The following is a 15,333-nucleotide window of genomic DNA, read 5'->3' as shown; positions in this document are numbered from 1 at the left end:
CCACAGTTCAATATAATGCATACTCAATTAGAAACTCCACGTTTATACAATAGTTCCTCAAATACTTGCTGCTTCAGGCTAGTATTGTGATTCTTAATGTCATGCAGATGATTTTGTAAGCTGAAAGAATCCATCCATGCTATAACAACAATTATCCAACTTTTTATAATAGCATCTGTATGTGTAACATACTTACTAGTTATTTCCTTCTGATATTTTCTTTCTGTGGAAGTTAATAATAGTCTTTGTGGCAACCTGTGGTCTTGTGCAGTGCTCCCTGAAGATGTGACCTTATGTCAACATGGCTCTAAGGGCGAGTGTGTGCACTCTGTGCCATACAGGGTTCATCTGTGACACTCACTGCATGATCTGGCTCAAATAAATCTCAACATAATCATGGAAAGTTTTGCTGTTCATTCCAAAAAAGAGCTGTGGAGACAGAAACACTGAGCTCCATATTCAGAGCCAAACAGACAGCAGCCCGGGTGGGGAAAGAGTGGTGAGGGGGAGTTGTTTGTTTGTTTGAATTGGATGTGAATGGTATTCCTGAGCTGCATTTGGAGCCCTGGCACCCTAAGGCTGATGAATTATTCCTCCTGCTGTGGGCAGCCTTGGCAAGGCCTTAGCTGGAATACTACTATGTCCAGTTTTGTGCAGTGCTTTCCAAAAAACAGTGTGGCCCATTTGGCAAAAACCCGGAGGCGAGCTACAGGAATCACAGGAGGTCTCAGGAACATGACCTAAAAAGAGAGATCCAGGACTGCCCAGACTGGAGATGGGAAAATAGTAGAAAAACAATAACACAGCAACTTCGACCAAAAAAGTAGTTTAAAAAAAAATAAGCAAGATGCTTAACCTGTAGAAGACGTTTAGTCAGACAGTATGAAAATCATGCCAAAGGAGAAGGGCAGCTTAGACAAACTGATTTGTCCCTGCCCTGAACGAGCTGCCCGCAGCCCGGGGGTCACTGCGGGAGTGCCTTGGGCAAGGAATACCTAGGAAGCTCCTCCCAGGGGGGATTTGCTGCTTGTACTGACACCAGGGCACATCCTGCATGACTTGTGCTGACGAGTAAACCCGCACCGCGGCTGTGGTGCTTCCACGCCACCGGCGGGTCTGTCCGCACTCCGGCTGATGCGGCCGCGCCGAGAGCAGAGGCCAGGGCCGGGTGCCCCGGGGCCGCGGCGGGGCCGGGCGGGGCGGGGAGGCCCCACAGCCGGTTCCCTCTTTGCCCGGCGTGTGATTGGCGGCGGCTCCGGAGCTGCCTCTCCCGCCGGCCATGGAGCCTCCCCGCCGGCCCTCGGCCCGCGCCGCTTCCTGCTGAGGCGAACACCTGTCCGGAGCCGGGGCCGGGGCCGCCGCTGCGGTGAGTAGCTCCGTGCCGGGGGGGTCGCGGCGGACCCCGCCCCAGGCCGGCCCTGCCGGAGGCCCGGGCGCGCAGGTGGCGGTGCAGCTCCGCTCCCCGCGGCGGCCACGGGCGGACCTGCCCGGCCCCGCGCCCGCCGCAGGGCGCCCCCGGCCCCGGCAGTCCGGGCGCGGCGAGGTTCGCCCTCCCGCGGGCGCTGCGGGCGGCGCCGGCCGCCATCTCGGGGCTCGGGCGGTGGGCCGGGGGAGGGAGGGAGGGAGGAAGGGAGGTAGCCCCGGCTCCATCCCGCCGTTCCCGAGCTCGGGGCCTCTTCCCGCAGGGCATGTGCGTCTGGTTGGGGTCGCCCCGCGGTCCCCGCTGCCCCCGGCGCTGCTGAGCCCCCCGAGCTGCCCGGTCCCGCGCGGCCTCGGTCCCGCTTCACGTCACGTCATGGCCCAAACAGGAGTTACGGAGTTTGATGGAAAAGCCACCGAGGAAGCTGTTGGAACGTTCAATGAAACAATGCGAAGCGAAGGATCACATTAGACAGTGGCAGCAGTTCCCTCGGGTCTTAAGATCTGTGAGTCAGCTCCGCTTTTAAACAGTAAATAACTGTATTTCCTCATCCAGCAAATAGTAGCCTCTTGTGTCTGTCTGGTACATGCAGACCATGAAACCTTACCGCGCCACAAATCGTCTGAAATAATAGCTGAGGGCATTCGGGAACTGGTTGTTGGTGTCGGTCAGATCACGGCGTTGGGAATCAGCGTTGGGCACAAACTGACAGGACAGGCAGTGTCCAAGCGGCGAGCGTGTCCCAGCAGGAACCATAGCTGCCATCTCCGTGTTTCCAAACTCGGTGAAGTGTTGCTTTGAAGGTAGATTATCTATGGCTTGTGTAACGCCAGTTAACTAGAACTTGGCTGAAATCCTTACCTAAATTTTCGGAGCTGGACAGAAGTTACTGTTTGTTCCAGAATCGGCCCCAAATAGATAACTCATGTAGAAACCAAAATATGCAAAGGTCTGTAGTGAAGGCAGGAGGAGCCTGAAAGTGATACAGCTGTAATAGCAGTCTGATTGACTAACAATCTCTGGACCAAGCTGTATCTGCTGATTTGTATACTTTTGGATGAGAAATGTGACCGCATTACCTGTGAAGTTTACTTGCAAATGGGAACCTGCACTGATTTAATTCCCATGAGAGCTAGTAGTTGCTAGAGGATCTGACAAACTGAGCAAAGTGGGTTTTTGTTGTTGCGTTCATCCTTAATATGTTAGTGGTGTATCTTACCTGCACAGTTCAGCGCTGGATCACCAGCAGGTGTAGGGAAGATGTATTTTATTCCTGTCCAGCAAATGCAAAGTTGTCTCCTGCTATAGGACAGTGCAGGCAAGTAGATGTAGTATGCTGCTCAGAAAGCTTTGGGTCGTGTCATGATAGTTTTGGGGTTTTTTTTTAAACTTATTTTTTATGTTAACTTTGTCTAAAATTGTGAACATAAAAACCGTGGAGGTGTTTAAGAAGAGACTGGATGTGGCACTTAGTGCCGTGGTCTAGTAGATGAGGTGGTGTTGGGTCAAAGGTTGGACTCGATGATCTCACAGGTCTTTTCCAACCTAGTTGATTCTGTGATTGTTATATTGGCACAATGTACACACGAGGTAATTCCTACTCTGGTAGAGGGTGCTTATTTTCTTGCAGGTTAAGTTGCCTGGGAAGGAGTTCACACTAAAGTGAAAAGAATAATTTTAAAATAAGGTTTCCACATGATGGATTAAACCAGAAGCAGGAGGTAATGTAGAATAAGCATAATAGTAACCAGCAGAACTTTAATGCAGTCCTAACAGAGCAGTGAAGACTGACAGCTGTCCTGAATTTCTTCTAGCTGAATATATGAAGTAATTCATCATAATACCACATTGTCTTTTCAAAGCGCCTTTCATCCAGTGTTTTCAAATCATTTAACAAGTTTACTCATTAATTTATCTCCTAATTCTGCTGTGAATCATGTTTCAACTGTGCTGGCTCCATTCCTTTCCCTTCTCTTCCCTCACTACCCTACCACTCCTGCAAGTGATGAGTCAGATAAAGGAACTGATCCAGCTGAAAATTAACCAAATTTTTTGTTGTTCTTGTTATGGTCAGATTGCTGACCTGGGTGAAGAGATAGGAGCAAACTGGAGACAAAGGCAAGGCTGTTTACTTGCCTTGGTTACCTTCTACAGACCCACCTCCTCCTGCTCCATTGCACCGCATCAAGATTTGTGGACCAGTGGTAGGACAGTTCTCTTAATACAGGGATATTCAAGGTTGATGAGGCTCATTAGAATTAGAAATAAAAAAATGGGTTTTTTTCTCCCTTTTTTGGGGGTGTTGTTGCGGTAGACATATAGAATTGTCAACACTGTAGGTAAAGCTTTGGCATGACAAAGGTTTTAGGAACTTATTTTAAATGATTTAACATCAAAGTTTTATGACACATATGCGTGAGGCGAGATGGTTTTCCCAACACATAGATTAGCTGAGAATGGATATAGTTTGGTGTCACCTTAAGGACACTTTTATGTCTGTCACTGCAGAGATGGATAAGAGACAATCGTCTCTCCAAGAACTGCCTTCTGAAGCTAATGAAAAGGGACCAGAGCACAACTGGAGATGGAAATTGGATTGGGCTGGACTAGACATGACAGGTCACAGCTCAAATGAATTTGGGAGAAAAGACAGCCTTGTATAGGCAGGGCAGCTATAGAAGTGCCACGCATTTTGTGCTGTATCCTGATGCAATTTGGGGAGGAATATCTGAATCTTTCACTGTGTTGCACTACCTGCCTTTGTAAGTGGATGAGAGTGTGAAACAGCTGCATTTGTTGCGCATTGTGCAGCATAGCTCTCTGCTGCATAAGGTAGAGATGCTGCCTTTGATTGTCTTGACGGTCTCGATCAGTGGAGTAGTGCTGGAAGAGCTTAGCAGAAGATGGACTGTTTGTTGTATATGTGTTTGAAAAATTAGTCCTTGGGTGCATAGCACATAGCAGCAACCTGAGGACATTTTAAATCTGGACGCTTTCTTAGATTTGCAGAACCTAATGAAACTGAAATGAGTCCAGATTTACTTATATAAGGGCAGAATAATGACTTTAAAACAAGGGCTATGCAGCCTGTTGGCATGAAAAAATCCTTGATGCCAGTTGCTTATGTTTAAATGAAGAAAAATATGTGACTACATTGTATTTTAGAAATTATACAATGTGAGAGAGGAACGCAGTGTGTAGTTCTGAGATGCCACAGAGACTGTGGCTGATGAATGCTGACAGGCTGCACATGGGTGGAGGATGAGTGTTGGAAGTGTCTTGGCCAAGATGAGTAGATTCCACGTCAGTGACAAAATGTTCAGGGTAACTTCGCCACTGCTATGAGAAAATTCAAATACTGGCTTTAAAAGGTAAAAGGAGCTGCGACAAAGTGTGTTTCCCCCAAAGTCACTTCCTGAGAAAAATATCTTCTAAAAACAAATCAATCTTGATTGCCAAGCAGAATGATTCTCTGAGAAAGAAGAGCTGTGTGTATGGGGAAGTGCATTTTTCTGTTTTTTAACCCCTGTAAAATGTTAATTTCAGAGGTTGAGAATGGCACACTGGAGACATGTAAGAGGCTGTCAGATTTTTTCACCAATGCAGAGGGAGGGTTATTTTTCACTTTTTAATAAAAAGTGTCTTACAAATAGGAAGTGTGAATATGTTAAAGAAAAGGAAAAGGCACCACCAACTTCACTGTTGTTAAAAGACCTTTCAGTTGTTTCATATTTTTTTCTTCCTTCTCAAGAGTCATAATTTTTGTAGGATATGTACCAGTGTAGGATATATACTACTTGTTGTTCTTCAAAATGGTCAGTATTTCACTGGAAGAGTCATAAGGAAAAAGGATACAATTAGAATTTTTTCTGTCTTTTCTTTCTGTTATGACCATGTTTTCCCAAATATTTTTTTCTGTGGGCATTTTTTTTAGTAAAGGAACAGCTCTTCAGGTTATAGTTAACCACAAGACTTAGAGTTGGAAGTATGTGGTTTATTTTCTTTCTGAATCTTAAGTCATCATTTCTAGTGGATTTCACTGTGTGTTTGTAATCATAAATGAACGAGTTAAAAATACTAGGGCTAAGATTGCCCAGCAGTTCTACTGCTGACGTTACCATGCAAGGTCCTCGGCAGATACAACATCCACGTGATGCCCGTACAGAGACTGGCTTAAAAAACTCTAGTGAATTTAAGTTGATAACCTCAAACAGCTGTCACCATGAAAATAAAAGTAATGAAACATTGCAGATTTAGTTGTCTTTTATCTAGTATTGGTATTTAACTCTTATATAAAGTAATCTCTCAAAAATGTATTGGTTTTAAATGTTTTATTTGAATTCATTACATTTATTGCCCAGATTATTCTTTGCTATTTTTAAAAGGATTTAGGCATGTCTTCTATGCATGTGTGTTAAATTGGTGTACTGTTGGTGTATTTTTGCTGTTATAACAGGAAAAGCATTCTGACTTCTTTTAAAATGAGCAATCGTATGTATAAGCAACTTGGTTAAAACTTCCTTCCTGGTAAGTGCAGCACTTCCTTTGCATCTGGATATGAGGGCAAGCAAGAAAAGCAGAACAGCTTAAACAAAGAAACGTTTTGTGTGAATGATCTTCCACTAAAAAAATAGGAACTTCAAAAATTAAACAAATGAGTCGTCTTCGGCAATTCAGCCTTTGTTTTATAAGCAGGTAATATTTCCTTCTACTTTGTCAATTATAGAGGTGGCGTGACCACATTCACTGTGTTCCGGAACTTGAAAAAAGAATTTTAGTTAGCATGCTGTGTTGCTTCAGTTTAAACTTTTACATTTTTATCTGCTTGTTTTATTATCTGCTAAGGCATCATTACACCGATTTTACTTTTCTCCAGCAGATAGAGAAAGATTTTCTGTGTAGAAAGTGTTGTTTGGAAAGGAAGTTCAGTATGTTGTGGTAGCTTGGCTTGTGCGAGTGTGCTCAATCAGCACTGCTTTCCGCTTTCAAGCTCTCGGTGAATAATTTCCACTTCAATATTGTTCAATGGAGATTGACTGAGAGCAACAATATATTTTGTTTACTGAATGCTAATAAGGTAGGCTACTTATGTTTGATATTGTTTTAGGTGTGATTTGATGTATAGGGTAATAAATTTGCATCAGCTTGGGAGATTTTTCTTCTGTAATAAACTGTTAGTTCATACTGGAAGTGTGTACTTTGGAAATGGATGGATGTTCTCAGTCTGGTGAATTGATTTATTCAAAAGAAGCATATCTAAGGACACTAGCCTTGAATTTAGATGCATGTTAAATATCTGTCTTCAGAAATAGTTCCTGACTTTTGAATCCTAAGGGCTGTTTTTAGGTGGAAGTCCTGATTCTTCATCAGTTAAAAGAGACAGTGGAAACTGGGAATAAGCTCATGTCTGTCCAGTCTGCAAATATTGCAATTTTTGTTACTTTCTGCCATTCCTGGAGCTCAGTGAGATCGTGTTCTGCTCATACACGAGAGTGTGTCTTTTGATTTCTATGTAATCCACTTGTGTTAACATCAACACCATCAAACAGATGAGGCCGCAGAAGAATCAGTGCTTGATCAAATAGAAGCAAGAACAAATCAGTGTGGAGGTCGTGCACTCAGACTGCTTATCCTCAGTAAAATCTGGGAAGGATGTCTAAAAGCTCCATTTTAATTATTTAATCACTGTAGAGTTGGTTGTTGGGTTTTTTTTAATTTATATTTTGTATTGAATTGAATAGACTACATCTGAGTTGATCCATGTAAATCAAGTATTTGTGACTAGAAATTAAGGGGAAGCAGAAATATGGTAAGTGTATACATGGCAGGATTCTGACTGGCCTATGATTTTAATTAGCAAGACTTAAAAAATTAAAGATAAATGTAAATGAAAAAGTAATCAAGAATTTGTATGTTTTGCTAGATTTCTTCTGGCATGGAGTTGGGGGATCATGAACAGCCTGTTGTTATGAGAGAGGAAAACAAACGAAGGAGAAGAAGAATGAAACCTCATTGTACATCGAGTAGTTTTTCATCAATGGAACTGATATCCATCGAGTTCGTTTTACCTACAAGCAATAAACATACTAAAGTACCAGAAATGATGTTACTTGAAATAGCTGGCAACTGTACGGTTGAGCAAATGAAGGCTCAGATTTGGATGCGTGCAATAGAGATGAGTCAAACCACAGACTTCTACCATGCATTCACCCCAGATCAGTTTGTCCTGCAGTATCAGAAGAAAGGGCAATGGTATGAAATTTATGATAAACACCAAGTATTGCAGACACTGGACTGCATACTGTACTGGAAAGTGTTACAGAAAAAGGTAGGCAAGATTTACGTTGTCCAGAAACAAAAACCATCAGAAGAAGTTCAGGAATTTCAGCGGCAGCTTAACGATTTAATTGGTTATGATGTCACTGATGTAAGCAATGTGCATGATGATGAGCTAGAATTTACCCGTCGCAGATTAGTCACTCCACGAATGATAGAGGTAGCCTGCAGAGATCCTAAATTGTACGCAATGCACCCATGGACTACATCTAAGCCACTCCCAGAATATTTATTTAAAAAGATCACTAATAATAACATTTTCATAATCATACATAGGGGAACAACTAGTCAAAAAATTAAAGTGTCAATAGATGACACTCCAGATATGATTCTTCACAGCTTTTTCACCAAAATGGCAAAGAAAAAATCTTTGATGGACATTCCTGAAGATCATAGCGAGCTGGATTTTGTTCTCAGGGTTTGTGGCAGAGATGAGTACATTATTGGAGAGACACCAATCAAAGATTTTCACTGGATAAGACAGTGCCTTAAGAATGGGGAAGAAATCCACCTTGTCCTAGACAATCCCCCTGACCCGAATGAGGATGAGGTTCAGAAGGAAGAATGGCCCTTGGTGGATGACTGTACAGGAGTTACAGGTTATCACGAACAATTGACAATAGATGGAAAAGACCATGAGAGAGTTTTCACTATCTCATTGTGGGATTGTAATAGGAAATTTAGGGTGAAAATAGTTGGCATTGATATTCCAGTTTTACCAAGAAATACTGATCTTACTGTGTTTGTGGAAGCTAACATTCAGCATGGGCAGCAGCTCCTTTCACAGAGGAGAACTTCATCGAAGCCTTTTACTGAGGAGGTTCTATGGAATATTTGGCTGGAGTTTGATATCAAAATTAAGGATTTGCCTAAAGGAGCACTTCTGAATCTTCAGATATACTGTGGCAAAGCACAGGGGCCTTCCACAAAGACGAACCTTCAGTCACATGAATCCTCCAACTCTGATACAAAATGCAAAACCCAGCTTCTCTATTATGTAAATCTTTTGTTGATAGATCACCGTTTCTTGCTACGAAGTGGGGAGTACGTGCTCCACATGTGGAAAATTCCAGGCAAGGGTGAAGAACAAGGAAGTATCAATGCAGACAAACTCACATCAGCAACTAACCCAGATAAAGAAAACTCAATGGCTATCTCTATTGTGCTGGACAAATATTGTCACCCAATTGCCTTGCCCAAGCACAGGATAGCATCAGACCCCCAAGGGGACAGGACCCGAGCTGAAATGCCCAACCAGCTTCGCAAACAACTTGAAGAGATCATAGCAACTGACCCACTTAATCCACTTTCTCCTGAGGACAAAGAACTGTTGTGGCACTTCAGATATGAAAGCATAAAGCACCCCAAGGCATATCCTAAGCTGCTTAGCTCTGTGAAATGGGGACAACAAGAAATAGTGGCCAAAACATACCAGTTGCTAGCTAAAAAAGAGGTTTGGGATCAGAGCACTTTAGATGTTGGACTCACGATGCAACTTCTGGACTGTAACTTTTCAGATGAAAATGTCCGAGCAATGGCAGTTCAAAAACTGGAAAGTTTAGAAGATGATGATGTTCTTCATTATCTTTTACAGCTTGTGCAGGTAAGGTGTATTTGCATTCTTGAACTCTGCCTTGCAGGAATATTTGCATATCCCATCACGATTCTCATTTTTGTAGGTCTTATTAGTAATCCCTAAGTTTGAAGTCTTCAGGGTTTAGTCAAAGCAGTGGTAGTAACCAGGTTAACACAAAATATACTTTTCTTCTTCTTGTGTTTTGCTTGTGTCATTGTTTCTGTGTTACCATTGCCTTTTGTCTTACAATTTGCATCTTGTGTTTACAGTAGTAAGTTTTTCTGAAAATTGTTAATGCCAGCAAAGCTGTGGTGGGAGTAAATCCTAACTGTGCTGTCTTTAAGCCTGTTCATATCAGGTCTGAATCACACAGCACTGAAGAGTTGTTGACCGACTTTACCAGTAGTTTAGAAAAAAGAATGTTGACAGAAAGTAAAGGCAGAGGTTGACATGGGCAAGGCCTGAAGAAAAATCTGGGGTTGAGTTTTAGGTCAAGAACACCAGTGTAGTTACACAGTATGTTGCAGACTTCAGTCTTGTTGTGTTAAGGGGACCAATTTTATTTAGAAGCTTCCAAAAAAAATTTTGAAAGTAATTAAAGAGTTGCTAGGACTACATAATAAGATTAAGTCATTCTGGGAACTTGGGTGAAAAATTGTGGTTTTAATGGCAATGCTGTATTGATTTGAAGTGCTTTGTGTGTGGATCTACCAGATGAAACGTTGGGAAGGTTTATATCAGCTATACGTGAACATTGGTTTGGTTGCTTTTTCTCAACACGATGCTGTCACTGGGCAGCAGCAAAGTCTCCTCTCCTCTAGTGACTGATGGAAGCTGTAACCCCGTGTTCTTCCTGGTGAGCCTGGCCCCTGAAGTCACGCGACTCCACAGGCTTTCTGCACCTGGCAGGGCTCTAGTTTGCGTGGAAAGGCTGTCGTCCCTCAGAGCAGGAAATACTTTTTTCAGAGAATCAGAGGACAAAGTTGGCATTCAAAATTCAAAAGAAAATAGAAATGGAACAGCTACAGCTGGGGAAGCTGCAGGATGGGGCTTTTAATTTCTGCGGGTTTAGAGAGCACCTGGGTTCCCAGGAAAATGGAAGTTAGTCGCTCAGATTTTGCTGCACATCAGTAGTGCTTTAAACAAAACCTTTCTAGCCTTGTATTTGCTTGTCTGAAGATTAGGCAGAATTTATGCACTTCTGCATTAACCAAACGAGTCGCTACGGTTACCTCATTGGGCCTCCCACATAGTTGCTGCTATATATATCTGCTTGGCTTGTGAGCTTTTGCTATCTACATGTGGCTCAGCAATTTTATTCACTTTTTTTGGTATCCAAATTAGGAGTTTGGGATGGTGATTGGTTGCTATCCAGATGCCTGAGAGAGTGGAGGAAGTACTGGGTTTTTTTCCATTTGTTTTTGAAATTGTTTGTTTTCAGAAAGTACAAATCTGGTGAGTTTTAAAAAGAATAAATCTCTCTAACAGTTAAATAAAGTACCATAGCATAAAATCATAGTGGCTTAACTTAGCTGTGTCATTTTTAGTAAGAGATGTAAGAAATTACAAGATAACTATCCTTAGGAAGGAAAAAAATGCTAGATTCCAACTTTCACCTCTCTGCTGCTGTCCTTGTCTTTGTTTCTCAGCTAACAGTGGAATGTAGGCTGTCAGCATCCTGCAGGAAAGCTTTGGTACCACAATGTATATAAAAATCTATGTTTTTCAGAGAATGGATGTCAGCCATTCCTTTACTTCAGTGGACACATCTGAAATGTCTATTTTGCAAATGGTCATCACCTTTCAAATGCATGCCTTTATGAAAGCTCTGTGGCTTATTGCCCTCTTTTTGCCTCCATTTTACCTTCTCCTAGAAATCAAGCAAGCGTTTTATTTCCCCCCAGGTTTATACCAAATAGAAGCAGCCACACCATAAATAAACCTATTTAGCTTCCTGCAATGGTCTGTCATTCTCTGTACAGTTGATAGAACATGGATAGGATAGTTAAAATGCAACAAAATCCTTTGTAAGACGAACACCAACAACTACAATGCATGATATGGCAGTGACTAAAGTTCTTGTGCTGAATTGACAAGGCAAAGATATGTGCAGGGACCTGATGAATTACCAGCAGACATCTTTTAATGGCCAGCTTTTGTTGTTGCTGTGCAAAAGTTGATGTTTCACTTTGTGAGGAAAAAAGAAAAATGGCCTTGACTTTTAAAAATAATTATTTCTAAAACATCAGCTTGATAAGGATGCTCATAATACATTTTTAATATTATTTTTTGAAAATATATTTGCAACTTTAATGAGGAGGCTTTGTTTTGGAGCAATGTTGGTTGTTTGGCTGTATTTCAGTCTTAAATTGTTTTTCAAGGACATGCATTGAGAACATTAAGCATAGTATATACCAGAATGAGGTTTTTAATAGGCTTCCTTGGAACTGTAAGCAAATCCATTTGAATTTATGTGATAGTTATTGCTGTTGGGCACCTTACTGCAGTGAAAATTAATTTTTATTAAAAACCCTCATACCTCCTAATCTCATACACAAAGTAAAAGGATCTATATATCATAAAATCAGTTTATGCTTGTGAATGCTTATCATCTTTCCTAAATAAGATGAAGTTGTTTGGGGAAATGGAACAGTATTGCGGAGGCAGTCAAGACAGTTCTTGCAGAATTATGATACAGGAGAAGGGCAAGTCTGGTGCTTGGCTTTCTTGTCTGTCTCTTAGCCAGCAGCTGGAAAGAACGTGTCTTTATGACCTTTTTCTAAGTTGGTTCATTCTAGAAGGTTGACTGAAAAAGCTTGATTTTTTTTCTGTTGAATAAACCCACAGGAAGATTTACATTTCAGAAATCATGTTGATATTTTAATAAAAAAGCAACTGTGTGCCACAGCACTTTTAAGAGTTTATAAAACTATGATTTGTTTGATGAATTTAGCAGACCTTTGCTGATGGCTTGGTTGCTTCTTTGCAAGCTGCAGACTGCAACGATCTTGAAAGAGCCATTATATTCTATTGAATAACTACTGCTAGAGGTTTGCATACTTAGTTGCTTCTGAAAGCTGAGCGTACTACATGCACCCGGCTCTCTGCGCATCCCTTTGTTTTCCTTTAATCTCCTTACAGGCTGCTTCCTGGCACTCTATTTCCAGAACCTGAAGCCATTCACCAACCCCCTCAGTCCATGACAGGATTTTCTGACTCTATTTCAGAGATTGTATGCATCTTATTTATTTTTCTTGCCATGGGATATACATGCATACTTTTTTTCCACCATTAATCTTAATACAAAGCTCTTATAAACATGAGTTCCTGAAGCAACAGAAAAGAAGTTGCTGGAAAAATGAGTTGAAATGGAGAAGTTCCCTGGCACAGCCCAGTATGTGGAGCGCGATAGTTTTCTGGAAGAGCAATTCATGTGGTTATTGGGTTGAAGAAGAGAATAACAGCAAAAAAGTTCCAATGCTGACACCTGAAAAGAATTGTTGACTTTTTTTCCACACGCTTTTTTGGCAGTAGCTTGGAAATGTCTTTGGGCTTGGGTGGAGGGGAGCAGCTTTTGGAAGAGAAAAAAATACATCTGTTCTCACAGAGTCATTAAAAAAAAAGCTCTGGTGAAGTCTTCCTCTTAATTGTACTCCATTAGTACAGGATGTGTATCAGAGCCTTTATTCTGTTATAAAGGGTTGGACTTGGTGATCTTTAACGTCTTTTCCAACCCAGTTGATTCTATGATTCTGTGATTCATTTAGGGGTTAAAGGCCAGATAGGTGCTCTGAGAAGCTGCTCCTGTATCTCATGCTTTCTGGAGAACCCAGCAGTGAACCCTGGGGCCTAACTCCTGAAGTAGCAGGTGTTGTCCAAAACCAGTACTTTATTATTGGTATTTTTATTGAAGAATGATTACAAATATGTTATTTTATCTGGCAGTAAAAATTTCAAGCATTCTCAGCATCAGTCAGAGTGCAGACTGTTTCCTGATCTTGCTAGCTTTTTCTACAGCCTGGGAATGATGTTGTTTTGTTCACATTCCTTCATGTGCTCAGTTCGGCCTCACTGGTTGTCACATTAATAATAAACCTGAAAAGAACCTGTTGCAAAGAAAAAGTGCTTCTTGAATGAGATACAGAGAAACCTCGAAAGGACTTGCTTTGTTACACATTTTCTACTCCTGCAGCAGTGTGTTCTGCAGATGTCAGCATAAGTGTAAGTGCATTGGGATCTTAAATGTGTTAATAACATGCCTTCTGTTTGTATTACTCAGGCTGTGAAATTTGAGCCATATCATGACAGCGCATTAGCCAGATTTCTGCTAAAACGTGGTTTGAGGGTAAGTACTTCAAAATACAGCCAACTTAAGCTGAAGTTGCTGGCATTATTAAAACCCTTTGTCAAGAAATATGTACTGATTGCAGTATTTTTCTTCACCACCAGAACAAAAGAATTGGTCACTTCTTGTTTTGGTTCTTGAGAAGCGAGATTGCCCAGTCCATGCATTACCAGCAGAGGTTTGCGGTCATCCTCGAGGCCTATCTCAGGGGCTGTGGGAAGGCGATGCTGCACGACTTCATGAAGCAGGTTCAAGTCATTGAATTGCTACACAAAGTCACAATGGAGATAAAATCAGTTTCTGCAGAAAAGTATGATGTTACTTCTCAAGGTATTTGCTAACAGGCATTTCTTTGTTGGTAATATTACTGTTTTTTCTCTTTGGGTTTGAAAAACTAGACAGCAAATTGTACTGTTTATTTAGAAAATTTGTGGATAAATTACTGTCAAAGGGCATAATTTTCTTTTAAAATGTGTGTGTAAGCTAATAATGATTAAACCTTCCCCCAGAAGGGGAAGAATATCAATGTTCTAGACATCCAGTGCTTTCCCATGCTTTGGCTTATCTTCTTGAACCTCACGCCATGCAACTGGCAAACAGCTAAGTTCTTGTACGTAACCCTTAGCTGAATGCCAGCACTGAAGAAAGAAACAATCCAGGACACAAATATCAACTGGAAATAAAAAGTGACACTTGCCAAGAAACACAACCTTACCCTAAGCTCTCACTAAAAGACTCTTGGCAAGAAGATGGTGGAGGAGTCCAGTACAGCTTCTGCTATGCCATGAAAGAAGCTGGTGGTGGATCAGGGCTGAATATACTGAGCATGTCTTTGAGGAGCATTTGTCCTGTGAGACACGGATGTGGTATTGTTATTTCTAGTTCTTGGAAGCACTGCTTTGGAAGCCACAGTAGGATCATGCAGTGCCTGCTTACCTCTGGGATTTGCCTGCCTTTCCCCCCCCAACTTCCTTGAAAGCTTGTCTATCATCATTCTTGTTACTTTCTTGGTGTTTGGGGTAAGTGCAAGAAGACATGATAATATTAAAACTCTTAAAGCTGTAGAGAGACTGCCTCTTCCCAAGTGTTCAGCCTGGGATGTTCCAGGCCAGGAATTCCTTGAATTGGAGAGCCTTTCCACCCTGGCTATGCAGAAGTGGGTGTGGTGGTGTTTCAAGAGAAAATTAAAGGAAATATGCATTTCAATATATTATGTAATATCTATTATGTTACCACATAGTATGAGTTAAGTGGCTTACTGAAGCCCCATATATAAAACATTGTTTCTAATCAACTTCCTAAATTTATCTTAAAATACTCCGTAACCTAAATGTATTTAGTCAGAATTCCGTATTTTGGAAAGAAATTTTACATCCTTGCAGATGTACATGTCTGTAACAGCAGTGGTTTCCATAATACATTATCTTTGAAGGATATGTGGGCAAAGAAGAAAAGTTTCAAGAGAAAGCAATCACATTAACACCCACGAGGTTTTGAAGTTAAAGAATCTTTGTATGTAATGTACAGCAGAACATTGAAAGATGACTTATATAATTGACATTTTCACTGAATAAGGCTTCCTGAAAATGTGGAGTGTCCTACTAATTCTATACGTAATGTAATTTATTCTCAGATTATTGAGGACATAATTTTTCC

At 41.4% G+C, this 15,333-nt stretch overlaps 1 protein-coding gene across 5 annotated transcripts in view; it reads left to right on the top strand.

Annotated features, from left to right (window-relative positions):
- The first annotated feature begins 1,009 nt into the window (after window positions 1-1,009).
- The window catches only part of PIK3CG (phosphatidylinositol-4,5-bisphosphate 3-kinase catalytic subunit gamma), a 33,538-nt gene continuing 19,214 nt past the window's right edge, over window positions 1,010-15,333 (top strand). The window contains exons 1-5 of one of the 5 annotated variants that reach the window (XM_027679335.1): window positions 1,010-1,366; window positions 5,877-6,115; window positions 7,344-9,359; window positions 13,612-13,677; window positions 13,782-14,007. In XM_027679335.1, the coding sequence (XP_027535136.1) occupies window positions 7,356-9,359; window positions 13,612-13,677; window positions 13,782-14,007 (2,296 nt within the window). In that variant the 5' untranslated portion in view covers window positions 1,010-1,366; window positions 5,877-6,115; window positions 7,344-7,355. Of the gene's footprint in view, window positions 1,367-1,608; window positions 1,926-4,300; window positions 6,116-7,343; window positions 9,360-13,611; window positions 13,678-13,781; window positions 14,008-15,333 lie in introns of those variants that run through there. The other 4 variants (XM_027679336.1, XM_027679337.1, XM_027679333.1 and 1 more) reach the window with 4 other exon arrangements.

This window comes from Neopelma chrysocephalum, unplaced genomic scaffold (genome assembly GCF_003984885.1).
Source record: "Neopelma chrysocephalum unplaced genomic scaffold, ASM398488v2 Primary Assembly neopelma1_45, whole genome shotgun sequence".
Taxonomy (NCBI): domain Eukaryota; kingdom Metazoa; phylum Chordata; class Aves; order Passeriformes; family Pipridae; genus Neopelma; species Neopelma chrysocephalum.
Note: the sequence above shows the minus strand (reverse complement) of the source record. Positions and strands in the feature narration are given on the sequence as shown.